The 19,625-nt window shown below is 53.1% G+C and overlaps 1 protein-coding gene across 2 annotated transcripts in view; it reads left to right on the forward strand.

Annotated features, from left to right (window-relative positions):
- The window catches only part of rad54l (RAD54 like), a 57,008-nt gene that overhangs the window by 10,288 nt on the left and 27,095 nt on the right, over nucleotides 1-19,625 (forward strand). For both annotated transcript variants that reach the window (XM_073062840.1, XM_073062841.1), the window contains exon 6: nucleotides 1,699-1,834. In XM_073062840.1, coding sequence (XP_072918941.1) covers nucleotides 1,699-1,834 — 136 coding nt within the window. The remainder of the gene's footprint in view (nucleotides 1-1,698; nucleotides 1,835-19,625) is intronic.

Here is a 19,625-nt window from a genome sequence, read left to right on the forward strand (position 1 = left end):
CTGTAGGCCACACACTCCGTAAAGTGCCTGTTCACTCAATCGGCTCAAACACACCATGAAAACGTAAATCACACATTTGAATTGCGTGTAAAAGCTTAGCCAGCAGAATCATATTTGAAAGAAGAAATAAAAGTAGTAGTTTTGTGAACTGTCTGAAGCACGTCGCCTTTAGTCGCATCGTTCGCTGGTGCCATCTTCATTTTCAGTGCGTTTATAAAAGATATCAGTAGACAGTTTGTCTCCACAGATGGAGACAGAGATCGAGAAAGGAGAGGGAGGTGTCAGAAATGGGTCAAGTGAATTTGAGAGCAAGGTGAAAGTTGGTGGCAAAGTTAATGAAATTGACATGCTCAGCATGGGTGCATGAAGCAGCGCAAATACAGCCCTCAATGAAAGAGTTACGGACCTTTACTATGGAAGGCTTGGAGCATGGACTGTTCCACATAGCCAATGAAAAGGCAGGCACAGCTGGGGCCCATGCTGTTTTGAAGAAAGTGTGAGGAGCTGAAAGAGAAATAGTTGAAGGTGAGGACCAGTTCTGCCAGACAGAAAAGGGTGGTGGTGGAGGGGATCTGATCAGGCCTATTGTTAATAAAGAAGCAGAAAGCTTTAAGACCTTCTTGATGGGGTTAGAAGTGTATAGGGACTGAACATCCATGGTGAAAATTAGGCAATCTGGGCAAAGGAATGGAAAGCTGTTGAGGAGATGAGAGCATGCGAAGGGTCATGGATATAGCTGGAAAGGGACTGAACCAAAGAGGATAGGGTGAAACATAGAAAACCTACAGCACAATACAGGTCCTTCGGCCCACAAAGCTGTGCTGAAGTTGAGGAATGCAGTCAAGAGTTCACTGCGGTAGGAGCAGACAGAAGCAATGGGCCTACCCAGACAGGTTGTGGATCTTGGCTAAGAGATAGAAGCAAGCAGTGTGGGGTAAGGGAACTATGAGCATGGCGGTGTGTTCATACGCAGTGGCCATTCTGATCCAATCAAAGGTGCTTTTGTTCGTACAATTGCAAGTCACTGCTTGATACTAAGAATATCAAGTACTGCAGGACTGTTCCATCAGCGCGTTGCTTGATAGCAATGGGGCTGTACTTATTGTGTACCATTGTGTTGTCACCTGGACTTGTGTACTGTTGTGCTGAGAAAATGCACGGTGCGAGTGATAACATTTTTGTTATCACAAGACTCAGATGAACATTGGTAACGTAGAATACTGGAAGCCTGGTTCACTGGTTTGTTGGTGTGACCGACAGCAGGGGAGATGCATTGCCTCCGTAGTGGTGAGGATTAGCCCCAGGCAGACACCCAGGGAGGAGACGTTGACGCAGCCCTTCGATGTTTGCTCGATGGAGGAACAAACTGGACCAGACCAACTTGATCATGCCACAAGGGAACTTGGGTCATACCGTTTTCTCTGTGACTTTTTTTCCCCAAAATCCTAACTTTATGTGCTATTTTCGCTTTGCGCAGTGTGCTGTTGGTAATGTGCTTTTTGGCACCTTAGCCCTGGAGGAACAGTGTTGTGTTTGCCTGTATTCATGTATGTTTAAATGATAATTGAACTGGAGGTGACAGTAACTCAAATAATCATGTGTTACAATAGTCAGAAGAATGAAGACCAGATGTTCATGTGATATATTTGCTCATATATGAGCTCTCTATACAAGGCTTACTTGTCTGCTGTATTTAAGGTTCTCTTGGATTAAAGGCCCTCGGGATTAAACGTGCAGGAGCCAGGCAATCACTTCATGATCCATATGAAGAAGGTGCTTTAGTACTTTTTGAACCTCCGCCTCTTAGTGCACATGACCAGCTAAAGGCTGACAAGTGAGTAAAAGTATTCACTTATTATGAAGAGTAACAATAATGTTTATGCTTTGCTTTGCATTTAAATATTTGCCCCAAATTATATAAAATAAAGTCTAACGTTATGTTCCTTATTTAGTCATATGGGTGTTTAAGTAACATCTGCATATTTATTCAAATTATCTGACCTGATAGTACTGTCAGTTAATTCAATAGTTGCATTTAATATCAGAGAGTGTATTCAATATTCAAGCTGAAATTCTAGTTCTTTGCAGATATGTACAAAAACAGAATATCCCAAAGAATGAGTGACAGTGAAAATGTTAGAACCATATAGCCCCCCCACCTCCACTCACTTCAGCAAAAAGCATCAGCACCCTCCACCCACCTAGCAATGACCCTCCCCACCTCCACTTCAGCAAAAAGCATCAGCACCCTCCACCCACCTAGCAATGTCCCTTCCCACCTCCACTCACTTCAGCAAAAAGCATCAGCACCCTCCACCCACCTAGCAATGACCCTTCCCACCTCCACTCACTTCAGCAAAAAGCATCAGCACCCTCCACCCACCTAGCAATGACCCTCCCCACCTCCACTCACTTCAGCAAAAAGCATCAGCACCCTCCACCCACCTAGCAATGACCCTTCCCACCTCCACTTCAGCAAAAAGCATCAGCACCCTGTGCCCACCTAGCAATGACCCTTCCCAGATCCACTTCAGCAAAAAGCATCAGCACCCTCCACCCACCTTGCAATGACCCTCCCCACCTCCACTTCAGCAAAAAGCATCTGCACCCTGTTCCCACCTAGCAATGACCCTTCCCACCTCCACTCACTTCAGCAAAAAGCGTCAGCACCCTCCGCCCACCTAGCAATGACCCTTCCCACCTCCACTTCAGCAAAAAGCATCAGCACCCTCCGCCCACCTAGCAATGACCCTTCCCACCTCCACTCATTCAGCAAAAAGCATCAGCACCCTCCACCCACCTAGCAATGACCCTCCCCACCTCCACTCACTTCAGCAAAAAGCATCAGCACCCTCCACCCACCTAGCAATGACCCTTCCCACCTCCACTCACTTCAGCAAAAAGCATCAGCACCCTCCACCCACCTAGCAATGACCCTTCCCACCTCCACTCACTTCAGCAAAAAGCATCAGCACCCTGTGCCCACCTAGCAATGACCCTTCCCACCTCCACTCACTTCAGCAAAAAGCATCAGCACCCTCCACCCACCTAGCAATGACCCTTCCCACCTCCACTCACTTCAGCAAAAAGCATCAGCACCCTCCACCCACCTAGCAATGACCCTTCCCACCTGCACTTCAGCAAAAAGCATCAGCACCCTCCACCCACCTAGCAATGACCCTCCCCACCTCCACTCACTTCAGCAAAAAGCATCAGCACCCTCCACCCACCTAGCAATGACCCTTCCCACCTCCACTCACTTCAGCAAAAAGCATCAGCACCCTCCACCCACCTAGCATTGACCCTCCCCACCTCCACTCACTTCAGCAAAAAGCATCAGCACCCTCCACCCACCTAGCAATGACCCTCCCCACCTCCACTTCAGCAAAAAGCATCAGCACCCTGTGCCCACCTAGCAATGACCCTTCCCACCTCCACTCACTTCAGCAAAAAGCATCAGCACCCTCCACCCACCTAGCAATGACCCTTCCCACCTCCACTCACTTCAGCAAAAAGCATCAGCACCCTCCACCCACCTAGCAATGACCCTTCCCACCTCCACTCACTTCAGCAAAAAGCATCAGCACCCTCCACCCACCTAGCAATGACCCTTCCCACCTCCACTTCAGCAAAAAGCATCAGCACCCTCCACCCACCTAGCAATGACCCTCCCCACCTCCACTTCAGCAAAAAGCATCAGCACCCTCCACCCACCTAGCAATGACCCTCCCCACCTCCACTCACTTCAGCAAAAGGCATCAGCACCCTGTGCCCACCTAGCAATGACCCTTCCCACCTCCACTCACTTCAGCAAAAAGCATCAGCACCCTCCACCCACCTAGCAATGACCCTTCCCACCTCCACTCACTTCAGCAAAAAGCATCAGCACCCTCCGCCCACCTAGCAATGACCCTTCCCACATCCACTTCAGCAAAAAGCATCAGCACCCTCCGCCCACCTAGCAATGACCCTTCCCACCTCCACTCATTCAGCAAAAAGCATCAGCACCCTCCACCCACCTAGCAATGACCCTCCCCACCTCCACTCAATTCAGCAAAAAGCATCAGCACCCTCCACCCACCTAGCAATGACCCTCCCCATCTCCACTCACTTCAGCAAAAGGCATCAGCACCCTGTGCCCACCTAGCAATGACCCTTCCCACCTCCACTCACTTCAGCAAAAAGCATCAGCACCCTCCACCCACCTAGCAATGACCCTTCCCACCTCCACTCACTTCAGCAAAAAGCATCAGCACCCTCCGCCCACCTAGCAATGACCCTTCCCACATCCACTTCAGCAAAAAGCATCAGCACCCTCCGCCCACCTAGCAATGACCCTTCCCACCTCCACTCATTCAGCAAAAAGCATCAGCACCCTCCACCCACCTAGCAATGACCCTCCCCACCTCCACTCACTTCAGCAAAAAGCATCAGCACCCTCCACCCACCTAGCAATGACCCTCCCCACCTCCACTCACTTCAGCAAAAGGCATCAGCACCCTCCACCCACCTAGCAATGACCCTCCCCACCTCCACTCACTTCAGCAAAAAGCATCAGCACCCTCCGCCCACCTAGCAATGACCCTCCCCACCTCCACTTCAGCAAAAAGCATCAGCACCCTCCACCCACCTAGCAATGACCCTCCCCACCTCCACTCACTTGAGCAAAAAGCATCAGCACCCTCCACCCACCTAGCAATGACCCTTCCCACCTCCACTCAATTCAGCAAAAAGCATCAGCACCCTCCACCCACCTAGCAATGACCCTTCCCACCTCCACTCACTTCAGCAAAAAGCATCAGCACCCTCCACCCACCTAGCAATGACCCTTCCCACCTCCACTCACTTCAGCAAAAAGCATCAGCACCCTCCACCCACCTAGCATTGACCCTCCCCACCTCCACTCACTTCAGCAAAAAGCATCAGCACCCTCCACCCACCTAGCAATGACCCTCCCCACCTCCACTTCAGCAAAAAGCATCAGCACCCTCCGCCCACCTAGCATTGACCCTTCCCACCTCCACTCACTTCAGCAAAAAGCATCAGCACCCTCCACCCACCTAGCAATGACCCTCCCCACCTCCACTCACTTCAGCAAAAAGCATCAGCACCCTCCACCCACCTAGCAATGACCCTTCCCACCTGCACTTCAGCAAAAAGCATCAGCACCCTCCGCCCACCTAGCAATGACCCTTCCCACCTCCACTCACTTCAGCAAAAAGCATCAGCACCCTCCGCCCACCTAGCAATGACCCTTCCCACCTCCACTCACTTCAGCAAAAAGCATCAGCACCCTCCACCCACCTAGCATTGACCCTCCCCACCTCCACTCACTTCAGCAAAAAGCATCAGCACCCTCCACCCACCTAGCAATGACCCTCCCCACCTCCACTTCAGCAAAAAGCATCAGCACCCTGTGCCCACCTAGCAATGACCCTTCCCACCTCCACTCACTTCAGCAAAAAGCATCAGCACCCTCCACCCACCTAGCAATGACCCTCCCCACCTCCACTCACTTCAGCAAAAAGCATCAGCACCCTCCACCCACCTAGCAATGACCCTTCCCACCTCCACTCAATTCAGCAAAAAGCATCAGCACCCTCCACCCACCTAGCAATGACCCTCCCCACCTCCACTCACTTCAGCAAAAAGCATCAGCACCCTCCACCCACCTAGAAATGACCCTTCCCACCTCCACTCACTTCAGCAAAAAGCATCAGCACCCTCCACCCACCTAGCATTGACCCTCCCCACCTCCACTCACTTCAGCAAAAAGCATCAGCACCCTCCACCCACCTAGCAATGACCCTCCCCACCTCCACTTCAGCAAAAAGCATCAGCACCCTGTGCCCACCTAGCAATGACCCTTCCCACCTCCACTCACTTCAGCAAAAAGCATCAGCACCCTCCGCCCACCTAGCAATGACCCTTCCCACATCCACTTCAGCAAAAAGCATCAGCACCCTCCGCCCACCTAGCATTGACCCTTCCCACCTCCACTCACTTCAGCAAAAAGCATCAGCACCCTCCACCCACCTAGCAATGACCCTCCCCACCTCCACTCACTTCAGCAAAAAGCATCAGCACCCTCCACCCACCTAGCAATGACCCTCACCACCTCCACTCACTTCAGCAAAAAGCATCAGCACCCTCCACCCACCTAGCAATGACCCTCACCACCTCCACTCACTTCAGCAAAAAGCATCAGCACCCTCCACCCACCTAGCAATGACCCTTCTCACCTCCACTTCAGCAAAAAGCATCAGCACACTCCACCCACCTAGCAATGACCCTCCCCACCTCCACTTCAGCAAAAAGCATCAGCACCCTCCACCCACCTAGCAATGACCCTTCCCACCTCCACTCACTTCAGCAAAAAGCATCAGCACCCTCCACCCACCTAGCAATGACCCTTCCCACCTCCACTCACTTCAGCAAAAAGCATCAGCACCCTCCACCCACCTAGCATTGACCCTTCCCACCTCCACTTCAGCAAAAAGCATCAGCACCCTCCACCCACCTAGCATTGACCCTCCCCACCTCCACTCACTTCAGCAAAAAGCATCAGCACCCTCCACCCACCTAGCATTGACCCTCCCCACCTCCACTCACTTCAGCAAAAAGCATCAGCACCCTCCACCCACCTAGCAATGACCCTCCCCACCTCCACTTCAGCAAAAAGCATCAGCACCCTGTGCCCACCTAGCAATGACCCTTCCCACCTCCACTCACTTCAGCAAAAAGCATCAGCACCCTCCACCCACCTAGCAATGACCCTTCCCACCTCCACTCACTTCAGCAAAAAGCATCAGCACCCTCCACCCACCTAGCAATGACCCTTCCCACCTCCACTCACTTCAGCAAAAAGCATCAGCACCCTCCACCCACCTAGCAATGACCCTTCCCACCTCCACTTCAGCAAAAAGCATCAGCACCCTCCACCCACCTAGCAATGACCCTTCCCACATCCACTTCAGCAAAAAGCATCAGCACCCTCCGCCCACCTAGCAATGACCCTTCCCACCTCCACTCATTCAGCAAAAAGCATCAGCACCCTCCACCCACCTAGCAATGACCCTCCCCACCTCCACTCACTTCAGCAAAAAGCATCAGCACCCTCCACCCACCTAGCAATGACCCTCCCCACCTCCACTCACTTCAGCAAAAGGCATCAGCACCCTCCACCCACCTAGCAATGACCCTCCCCACCTCCACTCACTTCAGCAAAAAGCATCAGCACCCTCCACCCACCTAGCAATGACCCTTCCCACCTCCACTCACTTCAGCAAAAAGCATCAGCACCCTCCACCCACCTAGCAATGACCCTTCCCACCTCCACTCATTTCAGCAAAAAGCATCAGCACCCTCCACCCACCTAGCAATGACCCTTCCCACCTCCACTTCAGCAAAAAGCATCAGCACCCTCCACCCACCTAGCAATGACCCTCCCCACCTCCACTTCAGCAAAAAGCATCAGCACCCTCCACCCACCTAGCAATGACCCTCCCCACCTCCACTCACTTCAGCAAAAGGCATCAGCACCCTGTGCCCACCTAGCAATGACCCTTCCCACCTCCACTCACTTCAGCAAAAAGCATCAGCACCCTCCACCCACCTAGCAATGACCCTTCCCACCTCCACTCACTTCAGCAAAAAGCATCAGCACCCTCCGCCCACCTAGCAATGACCCTTCCCACATCCACTTCAGCAAAAAGCATCAGCAACCTCCGCCCACCTAGCAATGACCCTTCCCACCTCCACTCATTCAGCAAAAAGCATCAGCACCCTCCACCCACCTAGCAATGACCCTCCCCACCTCCACTCACTTCAGCAAAAAGCATCAGCACCCTCCACCCACCTAGCAATGACCCTCCCCACCTCCACTCACTTCAGCAAAAGGCATCAGCACACTGTGCCCACCTAGCAATGACCCTTCCCACCTCCACTCACTTCAGCAAAAAGCATCAGCACCCTCCACCCACCTAGCAATGACCCTTCCCACCTCCACTCACTTCAGCAAAAAGCATCAGCACCCTCCGCCCACCTAGCAATGACCCTTCCCACATCCACTTCAGCAAAAAGCATCAGCACCCTCCGCCCACCTAGCAATGACCCTTCCCACCTCCACTCATTCAGCAAAAAGCATCAGCACCCTCCACCCACCTAGCAATGACCCTCCCCACCTCCACTCTCTTCAGCAAAAAGCATCAGCACCCTCCACCCACCTAGCAATGACCCTCCCCACCTCCACTCACTTCAGCAAAAGGCATCAGCACCCTCCACCCACCTAGCAATGACCCTCCCCACCTCCACTCACTTCAGCAAAAAGCATCAGCACCCTCCGCCCACCTAGCAATGACCCTCCCCACCTCCACTTCAGCAAAAAGCATCAGCACCCTCCACCCACCTAGCAATGACCCTCCCCACCTCCACTCACTTGAGCAAAAAGCATCAGCACCCTCCACCCACCTAGCATTGACCCTTCCCACCTCCACTCACTTCAGCAAAAAGCATCAGCACCCTCCACCCACCTAGCAATGACCCTTCTCACCTGCACTTCAGCAAAAAGCATCAGCACCCTCCACCCACCTAGCAATGACCCTTCTCACCTGCACTTCAGCAAAAAGCATCAGCACACTCCACCCACCTAGCAATGACCCTCCCCACCTCCACTCACTTCAGCAAAAAGCATCAGCACCCTCCACCCACCTAGCAATGACCCTTCTCACCTGCACTTCAGCAAAAAGCATCAGCACCCTCCACCCACCTAGCAATGACCCTTCTCACCTGCACTTCAGCAAAAAGCATCAGCACACTCCACCCACCTAGCAATGACCCTCCCCACCTCCACTCAATTCAGCAAAAAGCATCAGCACCCTCCACCCACCTAGCAATGACCCTTCTCACCTGCACTTCAGCAAAAAGCATCAGCACACTCCACCCACCTAGCAATGACCCTCCCCACCTCCACTCACTTCAGCAAAAAGCATCAGCACCCTCCACCCACCTAGCAATGACCCTTCTCACCTGCACTTCAGCAAAAAGCATCAGCACCCTCCACCCACCTAGCAATGACCCTTCTCACCTGCACTTCAGCAAAAAGCATCAGCACACTCCACCCACCTAGCAATGACCCTCCCCACCTCCACTCACTTCAGCAAAAAGCATCAGCACCCTCCACCCACCTAGCAATGACCCTTCCCACCTCCACTCACTTCAGCAAAAAGCATCAGCACCCTCCACCCACCTAGCATTGACCCTTCCCACCTCCACTCACTTCAGCAAAAAGCATCAGCACCCTCCACCCACCTAGCATTGACCCTCCCCACCTCCACTCACTTCAGCAAAAAGCATCAGCACCCTCCACCCACCTAGCAATGACCCTCCCCACCTCCACTTCAGCAAAAAGCATCAGCACCCTGTGCCCACCTAGCAATGACCCTTCCCACCTCCACTCACTTCAGCAAAAAGCATCAGCACCCTCCACCCACCTAGCAATGACCCTTCCCACCTCCACTCACTTCAGCAAAAACCATCAGCACCCTCCACCCACCTAGCAATGACCCTTCCCACCTCCACTCACTTCAGCAAAAAGCATCAGCACCCTCCACCCACCTAGCAATGACCCTTCCCACCTCCACTTCAGCAAAAAGCATCAGCACCCTCCACCCACCTAGCAATGACCCTCCCCACCTCCACTTCAGCAAAAAGCATCAGCACCCTCCACCCACCTAGCAATGACCCTCCCCACCTCCACTCACTTCAGCAAAAGGTATCAGCACCCTGTGCCCACCTAGCAATGACCCTTCCCACCTCCACTCACTTCAGCAAAAAGCATCAGCACCCTCCACCCACCTAGCAATGACCCTTCCCACCTCCACTCACTTCAGCAAAAAGCATCAGCACCCTCCGCCCACCTAGCAATGACCCTTCCCACATCCACTTCACCAAAAAGCATCAGCACCCTCCGCCCACCTAGCAATGACCCTTCCCACCTCCACTCATTCAGCAAAAAGCATCAGCACCCTCCACCCACCTAGCAATGACCCTCCCCACCTCCACTCACTTCAGCAAAAAGCATCAGCACCCTCCACCCACCTAGCAATGACCCTCCCCACCTCCACTCACTTCAGCAAAAGGCATCAGCACCCTGTGCCCACCTAGCAATGACCCTTCCCACCTCCACTCACTTCAGCAAAAAGCATCAGCACCCTCCACCCACCTAGCAATGACCCTTCCCACCTCCACTCACTTCAGCAAAAAGCATCAGCACCCTCCGCCCACCTAGCAATGACCCTTCCCACATCCACTTCAGCAAAAAGCATCAGCACCCTCCGCCCACCTAGCAATGACCCTTCCCACCTCCACTCACTTCAGCAAAAAGCATCAGCACCCTCCACCCACCTAGCAATGACCCTCCCCACCTCCACTCACTTCAGCAAAAGGCATCAGCACCCTCCACCCACCTAGCAATGACCCTCCCCACCTCCACTCACTTCAGCAAAAGGCATCAGCACCCTCCACCCACCTAGCAATGACCCTCCCCACCTCCACTCACTTCAGCAAAAAGCATCAGCACCCTCCGCCCACCTAGCAATGACCCTCCCCACCTCCACTTCAGCAAAAAGCATCAGCACCCTCCACCCACCTAGCAATGACCCTCCCCACCTCCACTCACTTGAGCAAAAAGCATCAGCACCCTCCACCCACCTAGCAATGACCCTTCCCACCTCCACTCAATTCAGCAAAAAGCATCAGCACCCTCCACCCACCTAGCAATGACCCTTCCCACCTCCACTCACTTCAGCAAAAAGCATCAGCACCCTCCACCCACCTAGCAATGACCCTTCCCACCTCCACTCACTTCAGCAAAAAGCATCAGCACCCTCCACCCACCTAGCATTGACCCTCCCCACCTCCACTCACTTCAGCAAAAAGCATCAGCACCCTCCACCCACCTAGCAATGACCCTCCCCACCTCCACTTCAGCAAAAAGCATCAGCACCCTGTGCCCACCTAGCAATGACCCTTCCCACCTCCACTCACTTCAGCAAAAAGCATCAGCACCCTCCGCCCACCTAGCAATGACCCTTCCCACATCCACTTCAGCAAAAAGCATCAGCACCCTCCGCCCACCTAGCATTGACCCTTCCCACCTCCACTCACTTCAGCAAAAAGCATCAGCACCCTCCACCCACCTAGCAATGACCCTCCCCACCTCCACTCACTTCAGCAAAAAGCATCAGCACCCTCCACCCACCTAGCAATGACCCTTCCCACCTGCACTTCAGCAAAAAGCATCAGCACCCTCCGCCCACCTAGCAATGACCCTTCCCACCTCCACTCAATTCAGCAAAAAGCATCAGCACCCTCCACCCACCTAGCAATGACCCTTCCCACCTCCACTTCAGCAAAAAGCGTCAGCACCCTCCACCCACCTAGCAATGACCCTTCCCACCTCCACTCAATTCAGCAAAAAGCATCAGCACCCTCCACCCACCTAGCAATGACCCTCCCCACCTCCACTCACTTCAGCAAAAAGCATCAGCACCCTCCACCCACCTAGCAATGACCCTTCCCACCTCCACTCACTTCAGCAAAAAGCATCAGCACCCTCCACCCACCTAGCATTGACCCTCCCCACCTCCACTCACTTCAGCAAAAAGCATCAGCACCCTCCACCCACCTAGCAATGACCCTCCCCACCTCCACTTCAGCAAAAAGCATCAGCACCCTGTGCCCACCTAGCAATGACCCTTCCCACCTCCACTCACTTCAGCAAAAAGCATCAGCACCCTCCGCCCACCTAGCAATGACCCTTCCCACATCCACTTCAGCAAAAAGCATCAGCACCCTGTGCCCACCTAGCATTGACCCTTCCCACCTCCACTCACTTCAGCAAAAAGCATCAGCACCCTCCACCCACCTAGCAATGACCCTTCTCACCTGCACTTCAGCAAAAAGCATCAGCACCCTCCACCCACCTAGCAATGACCCTCCCCACCTCCACTTCAGCAAAAAGCATCAGCACCCTCCACCCACCTAGCATTGACCCTTCCCACCTCCACTCACTTCTGCAAAAAGCATCAGCACCCTCCACCCACCTAGCAATGACCCTTCCCAACTGCACTTCAGCAAAAAGCATCAGCACCCTGTGCCCACCTAGCAATGACCCTCCCCACCTCCACTCACTTCAGCAAAAAGCATCAGCACCCTCCACCCACCTAGCAATGACCCTCACCACCTCCACTCACTTCAGCAAAAAGCATCAGCACCCTCCGCCCACCTAGCATTGACCCTTCCCACCTCCACTTCAGCAAAAAGCGTCAGCACCCTCCACCCACCTAGCAATGACCCTTCCCACCTCCACTCAATTCAGCAAAAAGCATCAGCACCCTCCACCCACCTAGCAATGACCCTCCCCACCTCCACTCACTTCAGCAAAAAGCATCAGCACCCTCCACCCACCTAGCATTGACCCTCCCCACCTCCACTCACTTCAGCAAAAAGCATCAGCACCCTCCACCCACCTAGCAATGACCCTCCCCACCTCCACTTCAGCAAAAAGCATCAGCACCCTGTGCCCACCTAGCAATGACCCTTCCCACCTCCACTCACTTCAGCAAAAAGCATCAGCACCCTCCGCCCACCTAGCAATGACCCTTCCCACATCCACTTCAGCAAAAAGCATCAGCACCCTCCGCCCACCTAGCATTGACCCTTCCCACCTCCACTCACTTCAGCAAAAAGCATCAGCACCCTCCACCCACCTAGCAATGACCCTTCCCACCTCCACTCACTTCAGCAAAAAGCATCAGCACCCTCCACCCACCTAGCAATGACCCTCCCCACCTCCACTCACTTCAGCAAAAAGCATCAGCACCCTCCACCCACCTAGCAATGACCCTCACCACCTCCACTCACTTCAGCAAAAAGCATCAGCACCCTCCACCCACCTAGCAATGACCCTTCCCACCTGCACTTCAGCAAAAAGCATCAGCACACTCCACCCACCTAGCAATGACCCTCCCCACCTCCACTTCAGCAAAAAGCATCAGCACCCTCCACCCACCTAGCAATGACCCTTCCCACCTCCACTCACTTCAGCAAAAAGCATCAGCACCCTCCACCCACCTAGCAATGACCCTCCCCACCTCCACTTCAGCAAAAAGCATCAGCACCCTCCACCCACCTAGCAATGACCCTCCCCACCTCCACTCACTTCAGCAAAAAGCATCAGCATCCTCCACCCACCTAGCAATGACCCTTCCCACCTCCACTCACTTCAGCAAAAAGCATCAGCACCCTCCACCCACCTAGCAATGACCCTTCCCACCTCCACTCACTTCAGCAAAATGCATCAGCACCCTCCACCCACCTAGCAATGACCCTTCCCACCTCCACTCACTTCAGCAAAAAGCATCAGCACCCTCCACCCACCTAGCAATGACCCTCCCCACCTCCACTTCAGCAAAAAGCATCAGCACCCTCCACCCACCTAGCAATGACCCTTCCCACCTCCACTCACTTCAACAAAAAGCATCAGCACCCTCCACCCACCTAGCAATGACCCTTCCCACCTCCACTCACTTCAACAAAAAGCATCAGCACCCTCCACCCACCTAGCAATGACCCTTCCCACGTCCACTCACTTCAACAAAAAGCGTCAGCACCCTCCACCCACCTAGCAATGACCCTTCCCACCTCCACTCACTTCAGCAAAAAGCATCAGCACCCTCCACCCACCTAGCAATGACCCTTCCCACCTCCACTCACTTCAGCAAAAAGCATCAGCACCCTGTGCCCACCTAGCAATGACCCTTCCCTCCTCCACTCACTTCAGCAAAAAGCATCAGCACCCTCCACCCACCTAGCAATGACCCTTCCCACCTCCACTCACTTCAGCAAAAAGCATCAGCACCCTCCGCCCACCTAGCAATGACCCTTCCCACATCCACTTCAGCAAAAAGCATCAGCACCCTCCGCCCACCTAGCAATGACCCTCCCCACCTCCACTCACTTCAGCAAAAAGCATCAGCACCCTCCACCCACCTAGCAATGACCCTCACCACCTCCACTCACTTCAGCAAAAAGCATCAGCACCCTCCACCCACCTTGCAATGACCCTTCCCACCTGCACTTCAGCAAAAAGCATCAGCACCCTCCGCCCACCTAGCATTGACCCTTCCCACCTCCACTTCAGCAAAAAGCGTCAGCACCCTCCACCCACCTAGCAATGACCCTTCCCACCTCCACTCAATTCAGCAAAAAGCATCAGCACCCTCCACCCACCTAGCAATGACCCTCCCCACCTCCACTCACTTCAGCAAAAAGCATCAGCACCCTCCACCCACCTAGCAATGACCCTTCCCACCTCCACTCACTTCAGCAAAAAGCATCAGCACCCTCCACCCACCTAGCATTGACCCTTCCCACCTCCACTCACTTCAGCAAAAAGCATCAGCACCCTCCACCCACCTAGCAATGACCCTCCCCACCTCCACTTCAGCAAAAAGCATCAGCACCCTGTGCCCACCTAGCAATGACCCTTCCCACCTCCACTCACTTCAGCAAAAAGCATCAGCACCCTCCACCCACCTAGCAATGACCATCCCCACCTCCACTTCAGCAAAAAGCATCAGCACCCTGTGCCCACCTAGCAATGACCCTTCCCACCTCCACTCACTTCAGCAAAAAGCATCAGCACCCTCCGCCCACCTAGCAATGACCCTTCCCACATCCACTTCAGCAAAAAGCATCAGCACCCTCCGCCCACCTAGCATTGACCCTTCCCACCTCCACTCACTTCAGCAAAAAGCATCAGCACCCTCCACCCACCTAGCAATGACCCTCCCCACCTCCACTCACTTCAGCAAAAAGCATCAGCACCCTCCACCCACCTAGCAATGACCCTTCCCACCTGCACTTCAGCAAAAAGCATCAGCACCCTGTGCCCACCTAGCAATGACCCTTCCCACCTCCACTCACTTCAGCAAAAAGCATCAGCACCCTCCACCCACCTAGCAATGACCCTTCCCACCTCCACTCACTTCAGCAAAAAGCGTCAGCACCCTCCACCCACCTAGCAATGACCCTCCCCACCTCCACTCACTTCAGCAAAAAGCATCAGCACCCTCCGCCCACCTAGCAATGACCCTTCCCACCTCCACTCAATTCAGCAAAAAGCATCAGCACCCTCCACCCACCTAGCAATGACCCTCCCCACCTCCACTCACTTCAGCAAAAAGCATCAGCACCCTCCACCCACCTAGCAATGACCCTTCCCACCTCCACTCACTTCAGCAAAAAGCATCAGCACCCTCCACCCACCTAGCATTGACCCTCCCCACCTCCACTCACTTCAGCAAAAAGCATCAGCACCCTCCACCCACCTAGCAATGACCCTCCCCACCTCCACTTCAGCAAAAAGCATCAGCACCCTGTGCCCACCTAGCAATGACCCTTCCCACCTCCACTCACTTCAGCAAAAAGCATCAGCACCCTCCACCCACCTAGCAATGACCCTTCCCACCTCCACTCACTTCAGCAAAAAGCATCAGCACCCTCCACCCACCTAGCAATGACCCTTCCCACCTCCACTCACTTCAGCAAAAAGCATCAGCACCCTCCACCCACCTAGCAATGACCCTTCCCAGCTCCACTTCAGCAAAAAGCATCAGCACCCTCCACCCACCTAGCAATGACCCTCCCCACCTCCACTTCAGCAAAAAGCATCAGCACCCTCCACCCACCTAGCAATGACCCTTCCCACCTCCACTCACTTCAGCAAAAAGCATCAGCACCCTCCACCCACCTAGCAATGACCCTTCCCAGCTCCACTTCAGCAAAAAGCATCAGCACCCTCCACCCACCTAGCAATGACCCTCCCCACCTCCACTTCAGCAAAAAGCATCAGCACCCTCCACCCACCTAGCAATGACCCTTCCCACCTCCACTCACTTCAGCAAAAAGCATCAGCACCCTCCACCCACCTAGCAATGACCCTTCCCACCTCCACTCACTTCAGCAAAAAGCATCAGCACCCTGTGCCCACCTAGCAATGACCCTTCCCACCTCCACTCACTTCAGCAAAAAGCGTCAGCACCCTCCACCCACCTAGCAATGACCCTTCCCACCTCCACTTCAGCAAAAAGCATCAGCACCCTCCGCCCACCTAGCAATGACCCTTCCCACCTCCACTTCAGCAAAAAGCATCTGCACCCTGTGCCCACCTAGCAATGACCCTTCCCACCTCCACTCACTTCAGCAAAAAACGTCAGCACCCTCCACCCACCTAGCAATGACCCTTCCCACATCCACTTCAGCAAAAAGCATCAGCACCCTCCTCCCACCTAGCAATGACCCTCCCCACCTCCACTTCAGCAAAAAGCATCTGCACCCTGTGCCCACCTAGCAATGACCCTTCCCACCTCCACTCACTTCAGCAAAAAGCGTCAGCACCCTCCACCCACCTAGCAATGACCCTTCCCACCTCCACTTCAGCAAAAAGCATCAGCACCCACCGCCCACCTAGCAATGACCCTTCCCACCTCCACTCACTTCAGCAAAAAGCATCAGCACCCTCCACCCACCTAGCAATGACCCTCCCCACCTCCACTCACTTCAGCAAAAAGCATCAGCACCCTCCACCCACCTAGCAATGACCCTCCCCACCTCCACTCACTTCAGCAAAAAGCATCAGCACCCTCCACCCACCTAGCAATGACCCTCCCCACCTCCACTCACTTCAGCAAAAAGCATCAGCACCCTCCACCCACCTAGCAATGACCCTCCCCACCTCCACTTCAGCAAAAAGCATCAGCACCCTCCACCCACCTAGCAATGACCCTTCCCACCTCCACTCACTTCAGCAAAAAGCATCAGCACCCTCCACCCACCTAGCAATGACCCTTCCCACCTCCACTCACTTCAGCAAAAAGCATCAGCACCCTCCACCCACCTAGCAATGACCCTCCCCACCTCCACTCACTTCAGCAAAAAGCATCAGCACCCTCCACCCACCTAGCAATGACCCTTCCCACCTCCACTTCAGCAAAAAGCATCTGCACCCTGTGCCCACCTAGCAATGACCCTTCCCACCTCCACTCACTTCAGCAAAAAGCATCAGCACCCTCCACCCACCTAGCAATGACCCTTCCCACATCCACTTCAGCAAAAAGCATCAGCACCCTCCACCCACCTAGCAATGACCCTCCCCACCTCCACTTCAGCAAAAAGCATCTGCACCCTGTGCCCACCTAGCAATGACCCTTCCCACCTCCACTTCAGCAAAAAGCATCAGCACCCTCCACCCACCTAGCAATGACCCTCCCCACCTCCACTCACTTCAGCAAAAAGCATCTGCACCCTGTGCCCACCTAGCAATGACCCTTCCCACCTCCACTCACTTCAGCAAAAAGCATCTGCACCCTCCACCCACCTAGCAATGACCCTTCCCACCTCCACTCACTTCAGCAAAAAGCATCTGCACCCTCCACCCACCTAGCAATGACCCTTCCCACCTCCACTCACTTCAGCAAAAAGCATCAGCACCCTGTGCCCACCTAGCAATGACCCTTCCCACCTCCACTCACTTCAGCAAAAAGCATCTGCACCCTCCACCCACCTAGCAATGACCCTTCCCACCTCCACTCACTTCAGCAAAAAGCATCTGCACCCTCCACCCACCTAGCAATGACCCTTCCCACCTCCACTCACTTCAGCAAAAAGCATCTGCACCCTCCACCCACCTAGCAATGACCCTTCCCACCTCCACTCACTTCAGCAAAAAGCGTCAGCACCCTCCACCCACCTAGCAATGACCCTTCCCACCTCCACTCACTTCAGCAAAAAGCATCAGCACCCTCCACCCACCTAGCAATGACCCTCCCCACCTCCACTCACTTCAGCAAAAAGCATCTGCACCCTGTGCCCACCTAGCAATGACCCTTCCCACCTCCACTCACTTCAGCAAAAAGCATCTGCACCCTCCACCCACCTAGCAATGACCCTTCCCACCTCCACTCACTTCAGCAAAAAGCATCTGCACCCTCCACCCACCTAGCAATGACCCTTCCCACCTCCACTCACTTCAGCAAAAAGCATCAGCACCCTGTGCCCACCTAGCAATGACCCTTCCCACCTCCACTCACTTCAGCAAAAAGCATCTGCACCCTCCACCCACCTAGCAATGACCCTTCCCACCTCCACTCACTTCAGCAAAAAGCATCTGCACCCTCCACCCACCTAGCAATGACCCTTCCCACCTCCACTCACTTCAGCAAAAAGCATCTGCACCCTCCACCCACCTAGCAATGACCCTTCCCACCTCCACTCACTTCAGCAAAAAGCGTCAGCACCCTCCACCCACCTAGCAATGACCCTTCCCACCTCCACTTCAGCAAAAAGCATCTGCACCCTCCGCCCACCTAGCAATGACCCTTCCCACCTCCACTTCAGGAAAAAGCATCTGCACCCTGTGCCCACCTAGCAATGACCCTTCCCACCTCCACTCACTTCAGCAAAAAGCATCAGCACCCTCCACCCACCTAGCAATGACCCTTCCCACCTCCACTCACTTCAGCAAAAAGCATCAGCACCCTCCACCCACCTAGCAATGACCCTTCCCACCTCCACTCACTTCAGCAAAAAGCATCAGCACCCTCCACCCACCTAGCAATGACCCTCCCCACCTCCACTTCAGGAAAAAGCATCAGCACCCTCCACCCACCTAGCAATGACCCTTCCCACCTCCACTCACTTCAGCAAAAAGCATCAGCACCCTCCACCCACCTAGTAAGAAACAGCAAAACCCCCAAGAAAGACCATGATCTGCAGTACAACATAAACTAATCATTCACCTGTTAATTTTATATCAATATTAATACGCAGCTGCCTCTCCGGACTTTGGATTGGGGATTGCCAAACGTTATGTGGATTTTCTAGTGTAGTCTGTTTTGTCATATGCTTTTGTGATATCATTCTGGAGGAACGTTGTCTCATTTTTTAACTGCATTGCATTTGTGGTTTCTAAATGACAATAAACTGAATCTGAGTCTGAATTTGTGAGTTTAGGAGTGGCAACATAAATCTGGGAAGTACATACAATTTTTAGTTTTTGTAACACCTGATAGATTCCTAATGCAAAACTTTGCGCACAAGAAAACATTGTTTTGTTAAAATAATGTAAAAAGATAAATCTAAACAAAACATTGTTTTGTTGCTGATAAAATTGGTGGAAATTGCGTCAAAGATGGCTTTCATTTTGATTTTAGGCCTAGAGATTTTTTAAAATTTCAGTTAGTTCATTAACTCAGTAACAATATTGAAATTTTCACTTGTCTGCTGTGCAAGAAGTATATATAATTCCTTCTGTTTGAAACTAAATGATTGAATATTCATTAAAAATGACTTTTAGAGTGCCAAAAGTGAGAACAGGAAAATTACAGTTCATCCAGAATGGATTATGTAAATGAGCTAATTTTAAAGAATTACGTTTTTTTAAATAATGTAAAAAGAGGAATCTAAATAAAAGATGAATCCAGATCATACAACTGGAGAAGTATTTCAAAACTCTTTTCAGGGATTTTGGAAATATGCTGGTAATTAGGAAATAATATTTTTTT

This window comes from Hemitrygon akajei, chromosome 12 (assembly GCF_048418815.1).
Source record: "Hemitrygon akajei chromosome 12, sHemAka1.3, whole genome shotgun sequence".
Classification (NCBI taxonomy): domain Eukaryota; kingdom Metazoa; phylum Chordata; class Chondrichthyes; order Myliobatiformes; family Dasyatidae; genus Hemitrygon; species Hemitrygon akajei.